Source organism: Schistocerca americana, chromosome 7, assembly GCF_021461395.2.
Source record: "Schistocerca americana isolate TAMUIC-IGC-003095 chromosome 7, iqSchAmer2.1, whole genome shotgun sequence".
In the NCBI taxonomy this organism is placed as follows: domain Eukaryota; kingdom Metazoa; phylum Arthropoda; class Insecta; order Orthoptera; family Acrididae; genus Schistocerca; species Schistocerca americana.
In genome coordinates, this window is record NC_060125.1 from 450,630,230 (window position 1) to 450,657,745 (window position 27,516).

At 37.6% G+C, this 27,516-nt stretch overlaps 1 protein-coding gene across 1 annotated transcript in view; it reads left to right on the top strand.

The window, feature by feature from the left end:
* The window catches only part of LOC124621764 (zinc finger protein 354B-like), a 145,156-nt gene extending 120,740 nt beyond the window's left edge, over positions 1 to 24,416 (top strand). Inside the window, exons 8-9 of the mRNA XM_047147178.1 lie at positions 6,892 to 7,040; positions 22,217 to 24,416. Coding sequence (XP_047003134.1) covers positions 6,892 to 7,040; positions 22,217 to 22,489 — 422 coding nt within the window. The 3' untranslated portion in view covers positions 22,490 to 24,416. The remainder of the gene's footprint in view (positions 1 to 6,891; positions 7,041 to 22,216) is intronic.
* The last annotated feature ends 3,100 nt before the right edge of the window (positions 24,417 to 27,516 follow it).

Here is a 27,516-nt window from a genome sequence, read left to right on the forward strand (position 1 = left end):
AGAAGCCCTTGACCTCACACTACATTATTTGGAGCAACAGCTTCACTGCTGATTTGATGTTTATGAGACAATGGCACAATTATGCATCATATAGCAGACTGTCTTCATTATGCCAAAAAACAATGACTGAGTTTTTGTTATCTAAAAAATAGGGATAAAATGTCCGCTGTATTTTAGTAAGTTTGACAGCTTTTCTTTCATTGTTATGCATTTTTTAAATGTAGTTTTTTCTTGCCAATTTTTCTAATACATGTTTACTGTACTGTGTAAATTAAAATAGTGTGTATGGACAGCAGCTTACCGCACAGTTTTCCATACTTAGACTAACATTTTTCATGTTCGGATTAACCGGACGTTCGGATTACCGTGGTTCAGATTAGCGGGACTCTGCTGTACTTCTCTGTAAACAAAATATTCACACCAAATAACAGCAAACAGTGACTAAACTCTCTGTATAACAAAAGATAAGAAACTGTTAAGCTTTCACAATTTAGTCAACTTAGGGGACCAAAAAGTCATAAAAGTGAAACGAATGAGAGCAAAACTTTATTTTTAACATAGCTGACTGTCTGCCATGGGGATGTCATGGTGCAGGCAGCCACTTTTAAATTCCTCTAATTTTGGCACTTTCTGCGGTCCATTTTCCTGGACGTAAACTTTTTCTCATTCAGAAAACTACAGAGAATTTTTTAAGACAAACATTAAAAAATTGATTTTTTGACAATTATTCATGCACAAGTCCCCTTAAGAGGACCCAGGTCCTGAGAGCCATAAGCATATACTTTGGTAGATTGTACAGAGAATCAACACAGGTTACCACACACACAAATAAATTTAATTGGAAACAGGAAGGTGGCATACTCTGTACAGATTGAAATACATTTAGCTCACATTCAAAGTGCTATTCCTGGAATACAAGTACTGACCAGCTATCGGCTGTGAACATTTATTAACACACTTTAACACATACCATATTTTCTGTTTTCCCAACTTTCCTTTACATTGTAAGTTTTCATTATTTCCTCCATTGGGCTTCTTTTGTGCCAGGGCATGAAACTAGCTGTGAAATTCAATGATTGTCTGGATGAGCCATAATATGTTTCAATTTGGTTTACAGTCATTGGCTTACTCAGTTTAATTGAAAATACGTTGTTTGACCACAGAGTGAAGAGAGAGAGGAAAAACTGGTCCAGTTGCTGCAGTATTTTGGCAAACTAACTCATTGCTATCCTCAGGCAGTGCTGAAATATTGCACTAACTTGACGATGCCACCCGGCTGAAAACTTGAGTGTAGTTCAGGAACACTGAGCTGCATTCGGGAGGGTGACTATTCAAATATTTGTCTGCCCATCCAGGTTTAGTTTTCTGTGGTTGCTCTAAATGCTGGTATGGTTCCTTGCAAAAGGGCACAGCTGATTTCTTTCCATAAGTGTGATTTGCTGCATGTGAAAATTTCCTTTCAGTAAAATATATGCCACCAGCACAATTGTTTGGTTGCTACACTCGATTGAGTCACTGGAGAGTGCTGCTCTCTCTCGAATTATTTGTACCAGAGGGGCAATGGCCAGAACGCCAACCCTCCGTGGGTGGCTAATGGAAGACTCGCAACAGTTAGAGGGAGGTCAGTTGTGAATGAGCACTCTGTCAGGCGGCTGCCCTAGATCAGATCCCGTTTGCCTTATAGGACCTTAAAGGGCGAATATGTATATTTTCTTTTGTGTGTGTGTGTGTGTGTGTGTGTGTGTGTGTGTGTTAATTGTCAATAATAAATGCTTCTGTATAAATGTTGTCATTAATTACAATCCGAATGGGTCCAAACAGTACTTTCGATTCCTGGTCCTCCGGTAAAATGGATGATCCAAATTTCTGTCTGTTGATTCTAACACAATTATTGTGTACTGACAGAGCTATTCAGCCAAAAACTTTTGAGTGGAATAACAAAGTAGGATTAGCTGTTTACAGTAAAAACTAAGACCTATTGGATATTCTGGAGGGGGGACAGATTCGTAGAGGGTGTTACCCAAGATCTCCCTTATGTCATAACCCTTGTAGGTTGTCAGACATTCATAAACATTCATCCCTGTAATTATGACATTGTCTTCACAGCTTTGTCGTGTGCGGTGCAAAATACTGAACAACTGCTTTAGAAAATTTATGTGGTAATATTCAATCGAGCATTGTACCTAAAAGACCAAGATATTCCAACAAGTTGACGCCGAGACCTCAAAGTTTCAAATGTCATGAGAGTGGTTGTCTTTCATCTTTTACTGTCTTTAATGGCAGTAACAAGTTTTATAATGGGAGGGAGTGGTCTGAAGGAACTATTCTATGTCATTTATGTCTTTTGCTGGCAGGCAGAAGTTGCTTGACTCAGGGCTTCAAGGAGATTTCAGAATAAAAGGAACCCCCCCTCCCCCAAAAAAAAGACCTTTTGGAGCACACGATAACCCATCATAATCTTTGCTTCTTTTGTCATGTATAGTTTCCTTTGGACGCACACTTCTTTCATTCTTTGAGGAAGTTGTCTATTCTCTTCTTGTGTCCACTTTCTTCCAGTTCTTGTTTTTTTTTTCTGTCCTGAAAGCCTGTCTTTGCTATTGCTTCTTTAAAAAGTGATCTTCTTCTTGTTGTGTTCAAGTTGAATCCTACATTTTTGATATTTCTTCCTACTTGTCTCAGCCATGTGGTTTTGAATTTGTAATTGTTTAGTATGTCAAAGATTTGTTTAGTTATTCCGTCATTATTCATTCTGTGTGTGCGCCCATAGAATTTTAATCCCATTTTTCTCATTACATCTGTTACATATCTGGATTTCAGATAATGCTCAGTATTAAATCTTTATTTGTATTCTAATTCACTGCTGCCTTTGGGTTATATTATTTTTCTTAGGATTCTTCTTTCAATTTTTTTGTAATTTTTCAAATCCTCCCTTCATAGTCAGTTTAAGAATTCCTACTGCATTCAATGTTCTAGTCAGGGTAAAAAGTTTTTGGTATAGATGTTTTTTGTTTTTTAAAGGCCATCTCCATTTTATGTATTCGTGTCTCTGTTGCTGTTTTTCCCTTCATGTTGTTTGATATCCATTCTCCTGGAGACTTAATACTTTAGATATTGTGTTGTTATTTATTTCAAGCTTTTGAAGCACACTACTGATGTTTGTCATGAACTGGCTTTTTTTCCAAATGACATTTGTAATCCTACATTTGCTACTTGACATTGTAGTTCTGTAGTTTGTTCCTGTGCATTTTTAAGCGAATCTGTAATAAGCAGCACATTATCTGAAAATTCTAGACACTGTAGTGATCTTGTTTGCTTTTTTCCTAGCTGTACACCCTTAGTATGTATGGCCTTCCACCATTCACCACCCACTTTCTCTAATGCAGAATGAAAAAGAAGGTGTGACAAGCCATCTCCTTGTCTTACTCCTGATTTCATTTCAAAGTTTTTGGGCATTTCTCCAAAAACTTTTATTTTTGATGTTGCATTGGCTAAAGCTGCTTTAATTATTTCTGTTGTTTTTTTATCTAGTCCAAACTCTTTTAAACCACCGATTAACAAAATGCTGCCAAATGGTACATCAAACAGCAAAAAAACTCATAACATAAAATTTCTATGAAATTTAGTCTTGCTAAATTTAGTTACTCAAAAAATGCACCATTTTAAGTTACAACCAAATTATGGTGAAAAATGGATTGTTTGTGATTTAAAGGTGTCCAAACTGAAATTTGAAACCATCACATTTAAATAAATAAAAAGGAACTAACTTGAGTATGTTTTCAGACTTCTCCAAAACTTCCCATGTAAAATCACCGTATGACGAGACTATTAGTTGTTGCCAACAAAGGTTACTGCATGGAGGTTGTGGACTTGATAGCTAATGACCACTTTGGGTTTTACTGTTGTCAGAATGTCTGAAGTGGGATACATTAAGTCTTGTGAGAGTAAATAAGAAGCTGGAGTAGGCAGCAAAACTGACTTTCTTGCTGCCCAAGTGACATTAAATTGTAAGACTGCATCACGAGATAGTCCCATACAACAAAAATTTATTTCACTTCTCAAAGCTGTCATCGTCTTTTTGTTCTGTGGTGGTGGAGGAGGTGGAGGTGGAGGTGGAGCTCATATTGGTGGTGGTGATTAGAAGCATCCTTGGAGAAGAAGTTTGGCCCAGCTATATTCCATTAATGAATTTTCACTCTGCGAAGTTTGTCTGCTTATTTTAAACTTTATGGCAGATTGAAACTGTGTGTTGGACTGGGATTACAACCTAGAACCTTCGCCTTTTGTGGGCAAATACACTACCAGCCATGCTATCCAAGCATGATTCATTACCCGCCCTCACAATTTTACTTCCGCCAATACCTCTCTCTTACTTTTGTACTCCACAGAAGGACTCCTGTTTAACTTTTCAGGATTAGAACTGCTGGAAGAAAGGAAATTGCAGAGAAATTGTGGAACCACTGCTTTGGGGATTGTTTTTGGAATGTATCTCCACCCTGAAGCAGAGAATACACTGATTTGAAACTTCCTGACTAATTAAAACTGTGTGCTGCACCAGGACTAGAACCTGGAACCTTTGCGTTTCATGGGCAAGTTCTGTGTTGACTGAATTAATCAGGCATGAGGCACTGGCAGAAGAAAAGCTGTGAGGATGGGTTGTGAATCAGCTCAGTCACTAGAGCATTTACCTGTGAAAAGTGAAGGTTCTGGGATTGAGTCCCAGATATATGCCGTTACTAGGGATATTTTCCAGAATGGTTTGCTGTGTAGTTAACTTATCAAAATAAATGGGAATAATTTATTAGACAAGAAGCACTTGCTTGGTGTGTTACACCCTACTGGAATCCGAAGTAGTTTTTCACAGAATGCTCCGAGAGTCGACCACTATATTTCACTTATCTGGTGTTTTTATACTTTTGTAGTTTAATGTTTTATTCCATTAATGTGGACTGGGTGCAACGATATAGAAATTTTTGAGATATGTAGGGTAATTGTGAGGTCCATGAAACATTTTCAAAAAATTGGTACAGATAAATGGTCAAGAACAATGTAACAGATGATACAGTATGTGAAAGACAAACACCCAATGTGGTGGTGTTTTTTTTTTTTTTTTTTTTTTTACAAATATTCTGTTTGTCCACTTCCTGCCACAAGGCACACATCTAATCAGTAGTCCAATTCTGCCTGTACCCATCCAGCACATTAAGAGTGTCAGTAAGGACAGCTGTTGTGATGCCTTGTCCCAAGTTTTTAAAGTTCTATGCTAGAGATGGAATCTAAACACTATCTTTGACATAACCTCAGAAGAAAAAATAGCAAGCCATCAGATCCGGTGTTTGTGGTGGACACTCAAGTAGCACAAGGGCAGCAGCCACAACACAGCCTATTCTGCAACATGGCAATGTCTCATTAAAGGAATGAAATCTCAGCTATAAATTTCAATTTGTGACATGAGCCACAACTGCAGCATGTTGAGGTAGGTGGTGATAAGGGTTTTTCATACTGTTAGGTGAGGGGTGTTCATTTTGCACTCGCTCAATAGGTAGACTTTGTGGGACTTCACATTATCACATCCCTCACACAGTCCACTGTCTATTCTGACAGTCCTGTCATCCTTAACATTTTACATCAAACTAGCAACCACCTCCTTGAATTTCATACATCACTTCCCTATGCTGTTGTAAACTGGTGGTGTCTTGCAAAACTTGAGTAAGAAAGCTTTTTGCACCCTCACTACTGATTGATAAGAGGCAAATTGTAGCACACAAAATACTTCCTCTCTTCTTGGTTCATCACCATCCTCAGCAACTACAGTTTGTGGCATTCCTGTTGGCAGTTTTACAAACTAACTTGCTGGTACCACATAAAACATTGAAAGTTTGTCTTTCACGCACTAGGTACATGAGATTAGATGAAAAAGAGCACAATTTGCATATTAGTGTTTTATTCAAATTCATAATTGCTTCCAATCATTGATAGAAATTCTCTGGTGAAAGCGTCTGTAAACTGTGAGGGCAAATTCCAAATGCTTCAGGTCAGTCACTTGTCAGTCTATCTTACAACCCATATCTGATTTCAAATTCTTCCCATTTCTTCACAGAAGAGGAAACAGTCAGAAATGGGCACTATCTTGAGTTCTCTAAAATGGGTACTTCCATCTACAAGGCGTTTCTAGTCAAATTTTTCATTGTAGCGTTTGTTGATCTGAGAAGAGAAGATGGACCAGTGCATACAACTTGAAGGAGAAAACTGAGAAGGTGAATGCAAGATTTTTAGAAGCAATACTTGCTGTACTTTTCCAAAGCGTGGCCCTTGTACATGGTGACTCTGGTTTCTGTAGCTGGAATCAATTGTTAGTGATAATTAACGGGAAAGACCACAGGTACAACATATTATACCAGAAAATGAGAAACTGAGGATTGAATTAATGCCTAAGAGATAGGATCACTTTGTCACAATATTGTTTGTGGTTAGGGTAAAATGTAATTACATATAAATGTAATTCAATATAAGTGAAGGTGACAGTGATTTGTGGATGGGACAACGTTGAAGTTAGAAAACAAAATTGTTTATGCTACTATGCTGTTGATTAATTTTGTTCTACAGTTGCCAGTAAATGGATAGCCTGACCAGGCAATGATTAGTTTACTTCCTCATAATACTGATAAGAAAAGTGGCAAAATTTCCCAAATGCTGATTTGGTAGAGCAGGGCCACACTTTTATTATATGGCAGCAACATTATTTTGCACTTGCAGTTGTATTATTCAAAAAAGTCTTAGTAATAATTACTTTCAAAATCAGTTTCATGGTATAGTGATTGATTTTCAATAATTATGATTAATATTTTCTTCGATTTAAATGTTGACGTTATGAATGGAGGAATTGTTTTTTAGGTGAGAAGCCACATCCATGTAATGTGTGTGGCAAGCCATTCCGTGTTAGATCAGACATGAAGCGACATCTCAACACGCACAATCGAGAACGACACAGAAGTAATGGGGCTCGTCTAGCGGCCTCCTCAGCTACAGAGGATCAGTTGAAGGTGACAAAATTTTTAATATGAAAGATTGTTATAGACTTATATGCAATGACAAGTATAAATTATAATTCAAATTGTGTTTTAATCATTGGGACAACTTTCAGCAAACATAATTATAGAAATTCTTCCATCACATGACTTCTTACATACACTTAATCAATTTCCTTCTCTTAAATTGCCTGTGAGTATATACTTGAGGGTGTGTGACAGCTTTATTTGAAGGAAGTAATGTAAAAGAATGAAATTTCGGTGATGTTCATGTAATAATACTAGTCCTGCAGAAGACAGGTGCTGGCAGGTTGAACATTACTAGCATCCGCTATTTACAGAAAAATGGAAAGACTGACATAAGGGTGTAATGTTGATGCATTAATTTGTTCTGAAAGCGGTGCTGATATTCAAGACAATAAAAGTGGGTTAAAAGCTGTGAGCTATCTGGGGAAGTTAACCTTGCATTACTGAGCAACTGTTTCACCAGGTATCCAGTCTAGCTTACCAAATTCCCAACCTGACTAACATTAATTATAATTTTTTAACAGTTATCTTACGACAACCGGTGATATATATATATAAAAAGAGAATTTAAATGAAAAGAAATAAATCAGTTTATATTTGGACATTTATTTTAACATTGATCATTGTTCCGTTAAAATTACAGCATATTAAACTTGAATCGTAACTAAACTGGTGCCTTATTTAGGATTGTGAAAATGTGAGTTTACAATCTTAAGGAACACATCAAATATGGAGCCAAGATTGGGAGACTGCATGCAACACTGCATTCATAAAATAACACACGAAGAACATTGAAACATATGCAAGAGGAAATTAACCACAACCAACCAATTTAATTTTCACCCAAAGAAGTTACGTTCGTAGCGCAATCCCGTCCGTCATGAAATTACCGCACACAGGTATACTAAATTCATACTAACTCTCTGTGAAATCTTCCCAAAAAGAATAGCTGAGGGCTACTTTGATGATTACACCACATGCTTCACGTGGTCAACTTGGTTTACACAAAGAGTGTAGCTCCACAATAATTTTGATAATTAAAATAAATTACATCGAAACGTAATTTACAAAATAAAAACCTCGAACTGGTTACTATTGTCTTACTATTAACCTGATGGGTCAAACAATTGAATAAGCACGTGGTACGGATCCTCAACACGTGGTTCCACTTTGCTCACAAAGTAGTGACTAAGCAACTACTGGAAGATATTCTGAACTTCACACTCGAATTACACTGCGTTGCAATTTAAGATAACATAAGATTGGGTAACAGAAGAAATATTGAATTTAATTGATGAAAGGAGAAAATATAAAAATGCAGTAAATGAAGTAGGCAAAAAGGAATACAAACGTCTCAAAAATGATATCGACAGGAAGTGCAAAATGGCTAAGCAGGGATGGCTAGAGGACAAATGTAAGGATGTAGAGGCTTGTCTCACTAGGGGTAAGATAGATACTGCCTACAGGAAAATTAAAGAGGCCTTTGGAGAGAAGAGAACCACTTGTATGAATATCAAGAGCTCAGATGGCAACCCAGTTCTAAGCAAAGAAGGGAAGGCAGAAAGGTGGAAGGAGTATATAGAGGGTTTATACAAGGGCGATGTACTTGAGGACAAAGTTATGGAAATGGAAGAGGATGTAGATGAAGATGAAATGGGAGATAAGATACTGCGTGAAGAGTTTGACAGAGCACTGAAAGACCCTGAGTCGAAACAAGGCCCCGGGAGTAGACAACATTCCATTAGAACTACTGATGGCCTTGGGAGAGCCAGTCATGACAAAACTCTACCATCTGGTGAGCAAGATGTATGAGACAGGCGAAATACCCACAGACTTCAAGAAGAATATAATAATTGCAATCCCAAAGAAAGCAGGTGTTGACAGATGTGAAAATTACCGAACTATCAGTTTAATAAGTCACAGCTGCAAAATACTAACGCGAATTCTTTACAGACGAATGGAAAAACTGGTAGAAGCGGACCTCGGGGAAGATCAGTTTGGATTCCGTAGAAATGTTGGAACACGTGAGGCAATACTAACCTTACGACTTATCTTAGAAGAAAGATTAAGAAAAGGCAAACCTACGTTTCTAGCATTTGTAGACTTAGAGAAAGCTTTTGACAACATTAACTGGAATACTCTCTTTCAAATTCTGAAGGTGGCAGGGGTAAAATACAGGGACCGAAAGGCTATTTACAATTTGTACAGAAACCAGATGGCAGTTATAAGAGTTGAGGGGCATGAAAGGGAAGCAGTGGTTGGGAAGGGAGTGAGACAGGGTTGTAGCCTCTCCCCGATGTTATTCAATCTGTATATTGAGCAACCAGTAAAGGAAACAAAAGAAAAACTCGGAGTAGGTATTAAAATTCATGGAGAAGAAGTAAAAACTTTGAGGTTCGCCAATGACATTGTAATTCTGTCAGAGACAGCAAAGGACTTGGAAGAACAGTTGAACGGAATGGACAGTGTCTTGAAAGGAGGATATAAGATGAACATCAACAAAAGCAAAACGAGGATAATGGAATGTAGTCAAATTAAATCGGGTGATGCTGAGGGGATTAGATTAGGAAATGAGACACTTAAAGTAGTAATGGAGTTTTGCTATTTAGGGAGTAAAATAACTGATGATGGTCGAAGTAGAGAGGATATAAAATGTAGACTGGCAATGGCAAGGAAATCGTTTCTGAAGAAGAGAAATTTGTTAACATCGAGTATAGATTTAAGTGTCAGGAAGTCGTTTCTGAAAGTATTTGTATGGAGTGTAGCCATGTATGGAAGTGAAACATGGACGATAACCAGTTTGGACAAGAAGAGAATAGAAGCTTTCGAAATGTGGTGCTACAGAAGAATGCTGAAGATAAGGTGGGTAGATCACATAACTAATGAGGAGGTATTGAATAGGATTGGGGAGAAGAGAAGTTTGTGGCACAACTTGACTAGAAGAAGGGATCGGTTGGTAGGACATGTTTTGAGGCATCAAGGGATCACAAATTTAGCAGTGGAGGGCAGCGTGGAGGGTAAAAATCGTAGAGGGAGACCAAGAGATCAATACACTAAGCAGATTCAGATGGATGTAGGTTGCAGTAGGTACTGGGAGATGAAGAAGCTTGCACAGGATAGAGTAGCATGGAGAGCTGCATCAAACCAGTCTCAGGACTGAAGACCACAACAACAACAAGATATTTTAGATCTAAACCTGAAATAAAGGTGATTAAAGTTTCAGTTAGGCTGAACGTAAGAAATCCATTGTCCTACGGACTTAGCTGAGACGCGCTTAGCCAGAGATCTTACCATTTCAGACGCTCGCCACGGACAGACTGCCGTGGGCCCCTACCAAGGGTGCTTCCAGATACAAAATGGAAGTGACCAGAGAGACAGCTTCCTATACCAACATAAGGGACGGACAGGACCATACTAAGAATAGAAACCTCTTTGCTTTTAGAAAGCGTAGCTACCTGTTCCGACGTTGGTCCTACTGTTCTCTAGCAGACAGGCTTGTCTGCTACCATCAAACATGCAACTAGAAATACATTTGCTCATTCATCGTTTCACACAGAAGGGAAGGGGGATGACAGTGTCATATCATATATACAGTATATAAAAGAAACCGGATGTAGGTTTCGTATGAGACTGTGTGATGTGAATTACATATAAACTGTGTTTTAAAGTGTAGTAATGTGAGAGATCGTTCTTGTTTATGTGTAAAAGTAACATGTTCCATTGCTCAGTCTCTCCCAGATAGAGTCAGAAACACCACAGGAAATTCAGAAGTGGAATGTATGCCGTAAATGACAACAGTTTTAAGAAATTAACATGAAGGGAATCCAACAGAGACCTTTCAAGGGAACCTTGGAGAAGTTCAGTTTGAATTCTGGAAAAATTTAGGATCTTATGAGGCTATACTGACACTACCGTTTGTTTTAAGAGTTAGACTGAAGAAAAACAAACCTATGTTTATAACATTTGTTGATTTAGAAGATGACTTTGATGACGTTTAGTGGAATACACTATTCAAAATTCTGACGAGAGCAGGGCTAAATACAAGGCCTCCTTAGTTACAACTTGTACAGAAAACAAACTGCAGTTATAAGAGTTGGACATGAAAAGGTGACAGTAGTTGAGAATGGGTTAAGACAAGGTTGTAGCCTATCCCCAATGTTTATCAATCTGTACACTGAGCAAGCAATAAAAAGCATTGAAGAAAAATTTAGAAACAGGATACGGTAGGCAGGTTCAAGAGGGCTAGAATGGAGAGCTGCATCTAAATCAGTCTTTCGACTGAAGACCATAACAAGAACAACACATAATTACTTGTTGGAGTTGCAGACATTTTCATTGTATTATCCCAGTCAACATTTTCTGCGTGTTGTTATGTATACTTCAGAAACTATAAAGAATGAAAGCACAAGATAAAAAAAATGAATGACTGTGTTATGGATTTATGGAAGATATTGTATAGGAGAGATTAAAAAGTGTTTACTGAACTAGTTAGTCTTCAAATCCACGTAATCACACACTTCTGCAAGCATTGGCCCTTCGCAGTGGTTAGACACTGGACTCGCATTCGGGAGGACGACGGTTCAATCCCGCGTCCGCCCATCCTGATTTAGGTTTTCCGTGATTTCCCTAAATCACTCCAGGCAAATGCCGGGATGGTTCCTCTGAAAGGGCACGGCCGACTTCCTTCCCAATCCTTCCCTAATCCGATGAGACCAATGACCATGCTGTCTGGTCTCCTTCCTCAAACCAACCAACCAACCAACCAACCAACCATTGGCCCGTGTTTAATATATTTTGAAGTCATTGGTACATTGTCATCAATGTGTAGAAACATATAACACGACTTGTCATTCCAAGTGGTCATTTTAATCCCGCAAATGTACTATGATATGCTGTTTTCATGGGCTTTTGTGCAGGTGAATTACATCTCTAACTTTTTTGGCAGCCAATGGTTGTGAATGGTATGGGTGCACACATGTTGTCCATAACAGAAATTTTAAATTAGCTGCTGTCAGCTATCGTAGTACTGATGAGCTGCATTCCACATTTGCATAGCTGTCCTGAAATGATGTACTTGTGGCAGGGTGTTGGCCCAGTTATCCATGAAATACCCAATGCCTTCATGACTGCAGAGAGAATGTCTTTTTCCCGCAAGTAAAATGTTCTCTTATGTGAATTGTTTAGCGGGGTCATTTCTGTGTATTACTTTTATATTGCGGCTTATTATCTGTCAAATACTTTGGAACTTTCCTTATAATGTGATGACACATCCAGATATTTTTGCCCAGTGATTGCATTACTTAATTTGATAGGAAACAAGGTCGAATAACTTTGTAGCAGTCAGTAAAATTAAACAAAACTTTAAGAATGTAATATGGTATGAGGTAGTAATTTTATATAGTTTATGCAAATGTCATCTTATTAAAATTTTATGAAATATTTATTACATGATTCATTAGGTCTAGTACAAATAGATGTTTGGAGTTACATAGTTGAATGACGCATCAGGGTTTATCATTGCTAGATGGCAGCACTAGTCCAGTGGCAGTTCATGATATTCAATGCACAACATTCAATCTCTATGAAAGCAGACTGTAGTTGCAGTATCGAGCCACCTCACTGTGAGGCTCCTGTCTTTCTCTCCCTGAGATTAATTAATAGCTTGTGGCTCATCAAATACTTTGACTGACTGTGCCTGTGTGGCTCATTGATATAAATGGATGTCAGATGGTTGCCACATAAATGTCAGCTCATGATTCCGCAGCATGAGTAACATGTCACTTTAATGCAAATATTACCTACATTCTATTTTTTTTATTTATTTACTCGTCAAGTTCCATAGGACCAAATTGAGAAGCAAATCTCCAAGGTCATGGAACATGTCAGTAGTTGAGAATGGGGTAAGACAAGGTTGTAGCCTATCCACAATGTTTATCAATTTGTACATTGAGCGAGCAATAAAAAGAATTGAAGAAAAATTTAGAAACGGGATATGGTAGGCAGGTTCAAGACGGCTAGCATGGAGAGCTGCATCTAATCAGTCTTTCCTCTGGATCAAAGGCATCAATTCAGTCCTTGCAGGGCTGAAAAGTAATAAAGTGACTTTGTCGATTCCAGAACTGCAAGATGTGAGGGGATAGCAACACACAATCCGTTTGGTCTGATTGAGGAAAAGAATTTGTGAACACAGGGACCCAGTTAAAATCTGTGTATTTCTTAATTAATTTTATGTGAACAAGCTGTGATGAAAAATACAGATGGAATTTTATTGAGTCAGGGAGAAATCAGAGTAACAATTGAACCATGGTTTTGATACATGCGGACAGTTTACCTGTATGCTGTAACGTAGATTGCAGCAGCGACAGTGACTTCAGTGGTGCCGGACTCTGGAGATAGGTGTTGTCCGGACATTGTCAAAATGCGATTTCGTTCCCCCATACTTGATACCCTCTGAGCTAGTGCTCTGTCTCTAATAACCTCAGTGTCGACAGTACATTGAACCCAATCTTCCTTTATTCTTTTTTTTTTTTTTTTTTTTTTAATGTGCATGCCCCCCCCCCCCCCCCTCCCCCGTGTATGCCCCCTCCTCTCCTGTCTTAACACATTAATCTCAGAAGAACTCACCCGTCTTAATTTACCTGGTAAGGTTGATTTTTACGTGAAGCTTGTGACTATCATCATTTTCATCTTCTTGACTGAATCTAAACTTTGTGCAAAACTTTCTCAAAATACGATCAGGGGTCATGCATCACCAAATGTAAACAATACTATTCCTCTGTTATGTTTCTCATTTGTATCTTTGACTGTTTTAATTCTTCATCTGTAAATATGTAGCCTTCCCTCATTAGCATATGTCTGGCTGTGTAGTAATGAGCCAAAATGTCTGTATCACTACTGTACAATCCAAAGCAGTGCTGTGCAGAGCTGTTTTTGTGAACAAAAGGTGTAGGATAAAAAAAATTATAAAAAAATACATTTCATCTGTGCTGCCTGTCATGTTAATTTGTTTAAACATAGATGAAGTAATTCTCTGAAGTGGGTACAGACATTGGAGGTGGACACTGGATTGATTGAACAGGGGGATACCCATAAAGGCAATTACTTGAATTATCAATCCAACAAAATAAGGGAGTAACTCCAATTTTTTCCTGTTGGCTCTTGGAACGTGGATATATGCCTTCCTACTCAATAATCTCAGATGTCGGAAACCATGGTGGAGACTGCTTCCCCCAAAATTTTGTAAATAATTTCACATCAAACCACAGACATCTTGCCCGTTAATGATTGTTCTGTTTTGTGTTTGTTCTACGCCATTTTGTTCTGGTGTACGGGAAACTGTGGTTTTATGTTTAAGTCCTTTGTACATTAAGAAATTAATTAGTGTCATTTACATATTCCTTTTCATTATCAGTTCATGCGATACAAATTCTTTCAGCTGTCTGATTCCCCACAAATCTTTTAAAATCATGAATAATCTCAGGTATATGGTATTTATTGCTGACAATGTACAAAAGAATCTTTCTAAAAATCATGGTTCAGAGCTGGGAAACATTTAGTTCCCCTGATTGATATGGTTGGCACAGGCGTGCCCAAATCTGTATGTATTAATCCCAAAATCCTTTTAGCTTTGTAATTGGAATATGGGAAATGCAGTTTGTCTATCTTCTGGACATGTAATACATAAAGTATCAGTTGCTCCTTTGTCTGATGCCACTGGCCAAACCATTTTGTTATTCTGCCATGTCATCTGATTATAGGTGGTCCAGTCTTCTGTGCTATAGATTTGGGTCGTTAGCTGAGGAAGCAGACTTTGGTTTGTCACTATGACTTTTGCTTTATCGAGTTGTACATTATGTTCATTAACGTAGTTGTAACTATCATTTCTTCTCTGCATCATGAATATGACAGTCTTTATGAAAAAAATGACTGAGGGTTAGTGTTTCACTGTTTTGCTTATGGAAAGTAAATTTATACTCAGTTGAGGTACGTAGAGCACATCTTTTACACTAATATTTGTCTTCCGTCTGTCTGCTAATGCTTCAATGTGTGTGCAACATATGCCTTCAGAGGATAAGTTCTCACTGTTAACCGAGACCACGTGCTATCTGAGCACTGGTTTTGTGAAATTAAACTCATGTATGTGCTCTGACATACCCAAAAAGACTCGGAATAACAATGCTGTGGGCGGAGCTTGTGTAGTACCTCTGCCACTAGGCATGTGCAGCGCAACTCGTTGCCAGTTCAGTGCTGTCTGTGTGACCTGGCTTGTTCTGTTCATCTGCAGTGATTCTTTTCTCAAGCACTATTTTGTTCTTGTTTAGTTTTTTTATGATGGCAGGTATAAGTGAACAACATACAGCATGAAATTTTGTTTTCTACTCAGTAAAAATGCTGCTGAAACTGTTTTAATGTTGAAAACAGCTTACCAAGATGACACCATGGGAAAAACTCAAGTGTATGAGTGGTTGGCTTGATTTAAAAATAGCAACATGTAGAATGATAATGAACCTCATTCTGGACATTCGTCAACTGCCCAGATCGACGAAAATATTGAAAAAATTGAGAGCTTGTGCTCACAGACCGGCGACAGACAATTGATCAACTGTCAGTGATTGCACAACAGTGAGACTGGTTTTGCACAATGACAACGCATCTGCACACACAACCGTCTCTGTTACACAGTTTTTGGCTAAAAGTGGCATGATTTCACTGCCCCGCACACCTTACTTGTCTGACCTGGCTCCGTGCGACTTTTTCTTATTTCCAAGCATGAAAACGGCATGAAAGGACACCGATTTGACAACATTGAAAAGGTCAAGAAAAAAAAAGAGGGAGGAGCTGTCAGCCATTTCTAAAAATGGCTACAAAAAGTGTGTTGAACAGTGGAAGCGTCAGTGGGACAAATGTATAAGTTGTAATGAAGGGTGTTTTGAAGGGGATCAGGTTGTTTTGTGTGAAGGGGATCGGGTTGTTTTGTTTTGAAGGAGAACGGGTTGTTTTGTTTTTAAGGGGCTCAGGTTGTTTTATTTTGAAGAGGATCAGGTTGTTCTGTAAACAATTTGAAAATATGTAGCTTTTAAAAAATAGTTCTTGTTCTTTTTGTGCACCCCCTTGTATGTGGTCATGCCCTTGAGTATACATATCAGTCTTTGTTTGTGACTTTACCTGATGCTAGCATAATTAAGAATGCCCTGTAACTCTTGCTTTAGCAGCAAATGTTGTGACTTTACCTCATGCTGGCATAATTAAGAATGCCCTGTAACTCTTGCTTTAGCATCAAGTGTTCTGGTTGTCGTTTCTTTGCTGCTGTTCATACTTGTTGCAGTTGTAACATCCAGGACCATGAATGTAATGTTGGTTATTGCAGTTGGCTTGTGTATTTGCTCTATAGCTTTGTCATTAAAACTTTAGTTGTTGCATGCATGATTTTGTAATTCAGTAATTATCAGCATATTGGAGTCATCTGAATCTGTTGACCTTGGTTTGTAATCATTACAATATTATGAAAATGATAGATTGCTACTCACCAAATAGTGGAGATGCTAAGCTGCAGACTGTCGAACAAGTTAGCTTTCGGCCAAAAAGACCTTCACCAGAATTAGTCAACAAACACACACACACACACACACACACACACACACACACACACTCACTCACTCACTCATGCAAACGCTACTCAAACATGCGACCACTGTGTCTGGCTGCTGGGCCAGACTGTGAGTAGCAACACATAATGGGAGGAGCAATCTGGATGGTGGGGGTAAGGAGGAGGCTGGGGTGGGGAGGGGGAGGGATAGCAGGATATGGATGGGGGACAATAAAGTGCTACTTGTGGGAGCATACAGGGATGAGCTGGAAAAAGGATACGGCAGTAGGTGCAGTCAGAAGGTTAGATGGAGGGTGGAGGTGGTGGGGGAGGGGGGGGGGGCAGGCAGCAGAAAGGGAGAGAAGCAAAAAGACTGAGGGTGTGTTGGTGGAATAGAGGGTTGTGTAGTGCTGGAATAGAACATGGAAGGAGCTGGATAGGTAAAGAACAATGACTAACAAAGATTGAGGCCAATGGGATTACTGGAACATAGGATATATTTCAGGGAGAGTTCCCATCTAGGGGACTGATGACCTCAGATGTTAAGTCCCACAATGTTTAGAGCCAAGTTTCCACCTGCGCAATCTAGAAAAGCTGGTGTTGTTGAGAAGGATCCAGATGACAGAGACTGTGAATCAAATCATTGAAATGAAGAATGTTGTGTTGGGCGACATGCTCAGCAGTGGGGTAATCCAGTTGTTTGTTGGCCACAGTTTGTTGGTGGCCATTCATGTGGACGGGCAGCTTGTTGGTTTTCGAGGCCACATAGAATGTAGCACAGTGGTTGCAGCTTAGCTTGTAGATCACATGACTGGTTTCACAGATAGCCCTGCCTTTGATGGGATAGGTGATGCTTGTGACCTCCTAAGCTTCTACTGTCTGGCCACAGAGGAGCATTCTCTTCATGATTAAGTACCACCCAGGACTGAAGCAACTGAATCACATTCTCCACCAGAATTTTGGCTGCTGCTCATCATGCCCTGAAATGAGGAATGTCCTACCCACTATTCTTCCCACCTCTCCCACAGTGGTATTCTGCCACCCACTGAACCTACTCAATATCCTTGTCCATCCGTGCACAACCACTGCCCCCAACCCTGTGGATGGCTCACATCCCTGTAATAGAATAGATGCAAGACATCTCCCCTAGATCCTGCAGGGCTACTTGTGAAACCAGACATGTGATCTACTAGCTAAGCTGCAAGCAGTGTGCATTCTACGTAGGCATAAGAACCAACAAGCTGTCTGTCTGCACGAACGGCCACCAGCAAACTGTGTCTAACAAACAGCTGGATGACCAAGTTGCTGAGCATGTTGCTGAGCATGTTGCTCAACATGGTGTTCTTTGTTTCAGTGGCTACTTCACAGCCTGTGCCATCTGGATCTTTCCTACCAACACCAGCTTCTCTGAGCTGCACAGGTGGTACTCTCCCTTGAATATATCCTATATTCTCATAACCCTCCTGCCCTCAACCTTGTTAGTAATTGTTCTTCACCCACCTATCATCTTCCCTGTTTCTGATCCAGCACTACACAGCCCTCTATTCCACCAACGCCTCCATAGTCTTTTTACTTCTTCTTCTTTTCCACTGACCCCACCATCCGGATTGTTTCTTCCATCATGCATAGCTGCTCACCGTCTGGCCTTGGCAACCAGAGACTGTATGGCAACGTAAACTTGCTTGTTTGGTAGTCTTTTTTGTTGTGCCTATCCGTGACTCAACAATTCTGCTATGTGATGAGTAGCAGTCTATCATTTTCATAATATTGTCATTGATCCATCCTGGATGTTTCACTGTTTGTTTGTTATCAGTAGTCATTCCTTCTAATAAAATATGTCCTATCCAATCATCTTTCACTTCGAAGATAAAGTCATTTGTTTGTTTGACACTGAAATAATTTTCAACACTTATTCTTCCACAGACGAACAGTTCCGCAATATAATTGTTAAGAGCATTCTCAACAACCCTTTTTCTTTTATTCAAGTCCTGAGTCCTCGTAGATTTCTTTTAATTTCTCCCATGCTCTATTTGCAGTTGATTCTGCAGATGCATGTAAATGGAAGGTACAATTAACATGGTTATTTTAGCCCTTGCTGTATAGACTTAAATCTCGTCTGTGGTTTTGCTCGTTATGCACGCCTACAGTTGTTCATATTTCAAGTGAGTGTTTATAGCGAACTGCTTTGTAGTGTAATTTTCTCTTCCATTTAGTTTCTTCATTAGTGACAACAAATTAGCACTGAGGAAGTCATAATGTTGGAATTTCATATTCGTGTCTTGCAGGAACACACGTAATTAATTTTCTTTGCTTTAAATAAACCACTGTTTGTGAGAAACTGGGTATATTGGGCCTGAAACCTGTTGTTTTTAGTTCCTTCAGTAAGAAGTAGTTACAGTTCGAAACTAGTGGAAAGGGTTTATTTTCACACAGTACAAATGTAACATAAACTATTACACAATTTAAAAGCATAAATGACAAAAAGAGAAAATATAAAAATTCAGTGAATGAATCAGATCACAGGGAATACATATGTCTAAAAAATGAGATTGGCAGAAAGTGCAAAATGGCTAAATAAGTATGGCTACAAAACAAATACAAGGCTGTAAAAGAATGCATGACAAGGGGAAAGATAGAGTATGTTAATTGGAAAATTGAAGAGACATTTGGAGAAAAGAGAAGCAGCTTTATGAATAATGAGAGTTTGTTTATTTACACGTCAAGTTCCGTAGGACCAAATTGAAGATCAAATCTCCAGGGTCATGGAACATGTCAGTACATGAAATTTCAACATAAAAGTTCAGATGGCAGATGAGAGCTAAGGAATATTTAGAAGGGTTATACAAGAGGAATCAACTTTTAAGGCAATATTATATAAATGGAAGCGGAAGTAAATTAAAATGATGTTGGGGGGAGAGGATACTGCCAGAATAATTAGACAGAGCACTGAGAGGCCTAAGTTGAAACGAGTCCCCTCTCAAGTAGACAACATCCTACCAGAATTATTGAGGTCCTTGAAGAGCCAGCCAAAAAACTATTTAATGTAGTATCCAAGATGTATGATAAAAGTGAAATACTCTTAGACTTAAACAAGAATGTCATAATTCCAATTCCAAAATAAGGTAGGTGTGAACAGACATGAATGTTACCAAACTACTATTTTAATAAGTATTGGATGTAAAATACTGACATGAATAATTTTCATAAGAATGGCACAAGGTGAACCTGAGAGAAGACCAGTTTGGATTCTGGAGGAACATAGGAACATGTGAGGCAATATTGGCCTAAGACTTATTGTAGAATAGATAAATGAAGCCATACATACATTTATGACATTTTTTTACATTTAGAGAACACTTTAGACGGTGTTGAATGGACTACTGTCTTTGAAATTTTGGAGATAGCAGGGATAAAGGTAAAGGTAAAGATTACTTACAGCTCGTGCATAAACCAAGCTGCAGGTACAAATGTTCAAGGACTTGAAAGGGCAGTGGGAGTTGAGAAGGGAGTAAGACAAGTTTGTAGCCTGTCTCCAGTGTTAGTCTATCTGTACATTTGCATTTAGGAAACCAAGGAGAAAAGTGAAATAAAGTGCAGGGAGAAAAGGTTAAAACCTTTGAGATTTGCTGATGACATTGTAGTTCTGTCAGAGATGACAAAGGACTTAGAAGAGCATTTGAATGGAATGGGCAGTGACTTAAAAAGACATTGTAAGATAACGAGCAATAAAAGTAAAACAACAATAATGGAATTGTTTTTTTCATAGAATATAAATTCAAATGTTAGGATTTTTTTCCTCAGGATATTTGTCTGGATTGCAGCCTTGTACGAAAATGAAATGTGAATCGTAAACAGTTCAGACAGGAGGAGAGTAGAAGCCTTTGAAATAAGGTGCTACAGGAGAATGCTGAAGGTTAGATGGACAGATAATGTAATTAATGAGGACACACTGAATCAAACTGAGGAGAAAACAAATTTGTGACACAGCTTGAATAAGAGGAGGTGGCTGCTGATAGGATAGATACGGAAGCATCAAGGAATAGTCAGTTTGGTTTTAGAAGGAAGTGTGGGGGAGGTTACAATTGCAAACAGAGACCATGGCTTGACTACGGGAAGCAGTTTCAAAATAATATAGGTTGCAGTAGTTACGCGGTAATGAAGAGGCTTACACAGGATAGATTAGCATGGAGAGTTGCATCAAGGCTACAGTGACAATCACAACAACAACAACAACAACAACAACGAGGTGTAGAGTGTTGACATTATAATTATAGTGGCAGTCAGCTGGAGTGTAAACACATGAGAAAGGATACTGACAGACTACATTTGTGTTTTGTGCTCCTGCAAAACCAGTAACCATCCACCAAAACGCCACCACCTAAGACTGCCACATAATTTGGCCACATAATACCAGTATGAGAAAAAAAAAAAAAAAATATTGATTTTATGCTAGAATGAGAAATTTTCATATAGCGCTAATAAATCAAATTATAATTTATTCATGTAGCAATTAAATGTTTTGCATGGGCACTTTTGCAAGATATGAATTTAGAAGGTGAAAATATTCATTTTAACTAAATGTTTATTAGCTTCCATTTACCCTGTCAACTTGACATAGCTGATTTACATTCTTTGACTCATGAGCACTTGACCAACACTGTATTCAACTAATAAAACATTAAGTAACCTATATTAGCTGTTCCTAGATCTACGTTTACATCTACTTCTTAAGATTATATTTCGAATGTTTATCTCTATATACCTAACATAAATAAAAACAAAAATAGTAAAAAGATGATCTGCTGTTGATTAAAGATTATGTATGGTTGTATGTTTCACCCTTTGTAGCTTGTTACTCATTGCCCAGCTATAAGTGAATCTTGCTCAGTCTGCACAGATGGCAGTGAGACAGTGAATAAGTCCCACTAACTCAAATGGGCTGTACTTAGGTTGCTGATTTTCCATTTTTCTGTGGACTGAAATGGCCATTACTTCATGTTTCTTTCTCAAATGCAAATTCAAAACATCAATTAACACTGAATAAAAATTTTGACAATTAGTAAGTACACATAGACTTAAAACCAATAGCTCAATAAATCCAAGTTTACCTCACTCTTGTCAGTTATAGTAACTTACTTTACCTTTAAATTGGGCTGCAAATGCCAGTTCCACCTAAAAGTGTGTAATTTAATGGATAAAGTTTATCATCACTTTGAAAGAGTAACTCTTTTAAGGACTGGTTGATTACAGCAATCTGTGCAACCAAATTTGAGTTGCAATCCTCACCTTTTGTATTACTTCTCTTTTTAATAAATTCACCTCATCTTAGTGCAGTTCTCCTACCATAAGTAACAGGAAGACATTATCTCAGGTACATTCTGTTCGTTTTCTTCTTTTAGACAGTTTGTGTCAGTTATTTCTGTTTGATAGTCTTACTTGTTTTTGTATTTTCCTCTCCCATCTGTGTTTTATTCAGTCTTGTCATAGCAAGTTGCAGTTTGTACAGTTTCTTTAATAGCACAGTTTATTCACTTGGCTTTTAGTTTATAAAATTTAGTATTTTTGCTCTATCTCCTAGGTTGAAGAAGCAGAAGTAGTTAGTGGCTTGAGCCACACAGTTTCTGTGGAACATCAAACAGCCACACAGCAGTCACTGAGCACAGTTGCTGAAATATCCGTGCAGGATGCTGCTCCTCCAGATAGCCTTTTGCCGGAAGAAACAGGTGGCTCAGGTTTGCGGCACAGTGCACTGGGCGCTGCTGCTGAGGAAGTTCTTTACCACACCAGGGACACACTGGATGCTGTCCGCGATTCGAGCACACTTTATGTTTGGCCGATCTATATGAGTTAGCACAACCACTTAGCATTCAGGCTGGTGCCTACTCGCTGATAATTGACTGATTTGATTGTGATTGCCCGGTGTAACAGAGAAGACTTAATTAGAATGACACGGGTTTTGTACAAAGCTGTCGAACTCAGGTGGTTGAATGGGATTCAATTTGTCTGTATTTCCATGTCTGGGCTTCTGTGCTGTGTTGTGTTGTGAATGAGAAACAGTATTTTGTACTGCAAGACTGGAATATCATTTAAATAATATTTATATAAATTGCATCTATGACTGTTCCCAGACACATTGTACCTGTTTGGGAGTTCTGAATGGCATTGCTGGAGCTAACCCAGCATTCTCAGATATTACTAGCTTGAGATATTTTTTCTGGTCTGAATTGTCAGTACTATTCTCACCATGGTTGTAATTGGGATGTACAATAGAGAGTTCTGGAAGAGATTTTCAGTACTTGTTAATGTGCAGATTGCTGGTTTCTGCTGTATTACATTTAGAGGGATGTGGTGAAGCAAGGTGCGAGATATGTGGACTGGATTTGGAAGTGATGAAATGGAAGTCTTCCTTAAGTAGCTTATGACTGTTAAGATGTTGAATGCTTGTGGCATTTGTGCTGTGTACCACTAATTGTTTGCTTGTGCTAATGAGGATTGAATCATTGTTTGTTAATTGTGTATATGTTTTTATACTGTGTATCTTTGGTATTCTAGAGTTCTGAAATAACTGATCATTGTATGGAATTGAAAATCCAGTAAGTAATACTCAGCAGCTATTGGGATACATTTTAGGATTAAGCACAAAGCAAGTTCTAAGGTTTCACTATTTTTTTAAGAACCTTTACATATACTTACATCTGTATCAAAATTGAAGCATTCCACTGCAAATTTTATGTAATATAATAATGATTGTGTATGTTTGTACTGTGTATGAATTTTGTTGTGAGCCTGCAAGTTCAGCTACAAGAATGTGTGCTGATACTATATTAAAGAGTTGAATTACGTACTAAAGCGAGAAAATATTTTTCTGCTTATGTCTTAGGTATTGTGATTATTTATCTGTACCTACATTGAGACTGAAATAATAGTTTTAATTATTTAGTTTTGAGTGCTTTTGTCCATTTTTCAGAATGAAGAGATTGTAGCTATGTTATATAATATTTTTCAGTAGTAATCTCTTCTGCATCCCTTTTTGGACAGATTGCCTTAAGACATTGCTGTGTTTTATAAATGGAAGCAGTAGATGCACATATGAATGGATCCAGAAAATAAGTCTTTAATTTTATTGTTATCTTAACATGAGAAATAGGGAATGATTGTGTGATAATTGGTGCAGATTGTTGTAAAATTATTGTGTGACCAGACATTCTGCATAGACATTTATTTTTCTTAAATATCTTTTACATATTTGTTCTAGATGTTGTGTCATTACATTTCTACCTTTATCTGATTGCAGAATGCATCTTATGTACACTGTTTCTCCCTGTCACTGCGTCTTAATAATTTACAGATATTTAATGCTAGAACTATTCTTATCTCTATGATTCAATTCAGTCTTCTTCTTTATCACCTATATGCTACTTTTAGTTTTAATGAATAGGAAATGTGGAATGATATATAGTAGTTTATGCAAACTATTTCATAGACTTTAGCAGATACTGTTCATTCTTTTCGTGGCTGTACATTTTGGTTTGTGACTACAGGTGCAAAATCAGAGGATAATTTATTGGGAATATTGAAAATAGAATTAAAAAGAACTGTATTTCATTATGATTTTGTGAGATATGTTGTGAGAATACTTTATCACAAGTATTCTTCATCTATTACTTGAATTTTATACAATGCACTGATGTGAGTTCCTCACATATATTTCTGTTTGGTGGTACACTTGATTTGTGTGTGTGTGTGTGTGTGTGTGTGTGCGTGTGTGTGTGTGTGTGTGTGTGTGTGTGTGTGTGTGTGTGTGTGTGTATGCGCAGTGTGAAGCGTGTAGTATGTAATAATTTTATTTGCAGCTGTGTTTCATAGGCTTCAACTTAATTAACTACAGTGTCTTGCCACTGCTGCTGTCTTTGCAGCTGCTATCTCCTCTGTTTATTCTACTGTCCATTTGCTTTTGATGTTCACTGAACCCAATAGTTTCAATAGAATTCATTTAAAAGTTGAAAATATAATGACTGGATTTACTTCATATCCCCTGCAAGAATAACATTTCGTTTAAATGTAAAATAATTATGCTCCTTGTATAATATATTTAGTCATTCCAGGTAATTTATTGAATAATAAATGCAGATGGGGATTTTAATATCTTTTGAACACGAACGTAGTTTTTAAAGCCTTCAAGCTACTGTACCAAAGACATGATTATTTTTATAATGTTTTCTATGGTTTTATCATGTCAGTATTTTAAAGAATTGTACTTGAAGGTATCATGGTGCTAATGAAGAGGTTTGTCTTTTAGAACAGCATTTGCCAGATTAGTTTCGTGTATGGAACATTTGCCGTTTAAAAGAGGACAAATAATTTGCCATGGATTTGTGAGGGCATCAGGTATGTTTTTCAGTGGAGCAAGCAGCATTTATTACAGTTGTCATCCTTAATTATAAGGTTAGCAGCTGTATTAGATTTTTTAGACCCCCTCGTGCTCTCTCTCTCTCTCTCTCTCTCTCTCTCTCTCTCTCTCTCTCTCTCTGTGTGTGTGTGTGTGTGTGTGTGTGTGTGTGTGTGTGTGTGTGTGTGTGTGTCTGGGCGCGCGCGCGTGCTCCTGTGTGTAAGGTGGCCTAAAACAACTATAAACTGTATCTAAATTATAATAATACTTTTAACCTTTTTTTTGTGTATTTTGGTACTTGCAGTTCACTCAATAAACCACCTCTCATTCATTTATTGTATTGGCTTGGATTTGCATGAGAAGGACCTTCATTTTCACATCTTATGTTCGTTCATCATCTGAGTGTGTCATGAACATGTATGATTAGTGAAAAATTTATCTGTGTCCAGGTCTGAATGGTTGTTTCTCTATTTTTTGTCTGCTTTGTGGAAGTTATTTTCTTTTAGTGACTAGTTTACAAATAGATTTCATTAGTATAATGAATGTAACTGTGAATTGTGGGATCATTAGCAGTTTGTAAAGAAAAAGTGAATTTTTCATACAGGAAATGTATGTGCAATTACTTTTCAAAATTGGTTAACTAATTTGTCTTTTATTACCAGAACAAAATTTATCTTCTGGAAGATGAACCATTAAAGTATATAAACAGCGAGCTCAAAATTATTTTAGATTATGATGAAATTTAGCTTTCACCTATTTTAATGTCAGACAATAGGAGTAAAGTATTGCAACTTGGTATACTTACTTTCCCCGTACATCTTCAGTGATTTTCTCACACACAAATAACTAATTGTGTGTCTCCTTTTTTAATGTTTTTCTGTTGTTGGCTGACACCTTTTCTAAAATGAACATGGCCAAAAAATTGAGGTAATATTCAATGTCAGTTTCTGATTGTGTTTCATAAGAATTCAGCTTCATGAAACATTAAAAACTTGTGATATTGTCATGTATATTCATAAAATACTGCTACAGGAAGATATTCATCTCCAATATGTGGAGTGTTGGAACACTAAAACATTTTTTGTTTATTGAGGGTTTCAGAAAATATTTCGAATAAATGATGCTGTTCATGACAGTTGTGTTACAGTGACAGGGAAAACAAGTCAAAGTTGTATATGAAAATATTTCTTGTCAACCCTTGTTTTATGTACTAATTTTTTGTGTATTTTTATGTTGTATATAAAATGTAACTGTACATTTCTAATTATGGTGCTTTCTGTGTAAAGGGCACTTTTAGACTGATGGACAGACTGTGTAAAAATATCTGTAATATTAGGAAAGTGGTTTGTTGTGAAAAAGTACTATTACTGTGACTTAACTTTGTATCATTGTTATTTCTAATCACACAAGCATCTTAAAAAGTGTTTGCTGTACACATTGCAGTTCTATACTTATCAGAATGGCTCCCCTGACACAGTCTGATATACATTTTTATATGTTAGCCTCATATCATAATTTTGTTTGCAGCAAGTGTTCAGACATTCTTTGTCATGAATGCATTACTAATTGATGTCAACAGCGTATGCTTTGTTGCCTATGTATTCAACTTGTTTCTTTTATTTCTATGGCTATGAATATATATATATGAGAGAGAGAGAGAGAGAGAGAGAGAGAGAGAGAGAGAGAGAGAGAGAGAGATTGAGATTGAGAGATTGAGATTGAGATTTTCATGATAACTGCTTTTCCTTATTCTTATTTTTGTACCAATAGATTGGTGGAAAACTGAGGAGAATTTCATTAAAAAAATTATCATCTGTGCTCTGGGGAAATGCATCAATAATCTACCAGTCAAGAAAAGAATGTCTGGGTCACTTTTAACAACTTGTCCATCAATAAGATCTCATGATTAAGGAAAATGTTAGAAGTATCTGTACCGTAGTTTGTAATTGCTTGGAAGCTGTAATAAGGTCAAATTCTGTGATGTTTTGACTCTTAAGTACAGTGCTATTTCTAAATAATCTACTCTTTACAAGAGTTTATAAAATGTTGAATATGAATTTTTGTACTGAGGAGTATATTAAATATATCTTCTGTATAAGGTGATGTATTTATTCATTTATCAAACAACAGATAGACAGACTGACTGATAGACTGTTCCTTGGGAATATAAATAATGTTGAAAGCCGCATAGAGTACAAAAGAACAAAAAAGTTAGCACTGGGAAAAAAGAAGTTGTGAACAAGAAGTTAAATTTACATGTACACTTTGCCAAAGAAACTGCTTATTAATAATTATACAGCTACATTGTGGATTGGTGGTTTGTTTTGAAATAAGCCAAAGGTGAGCTACATTGTTTAACACTAGAGAAAGAATGAAGTTAACAACATGACAGAGCTTCATTTCCTGTCAACACCTATGTGAAAATTGAGTGTTGTCTTTTCATTTCCTTACCAACTAGCTAGGAGAGCCCCCCAGCAGTGGGATCGACA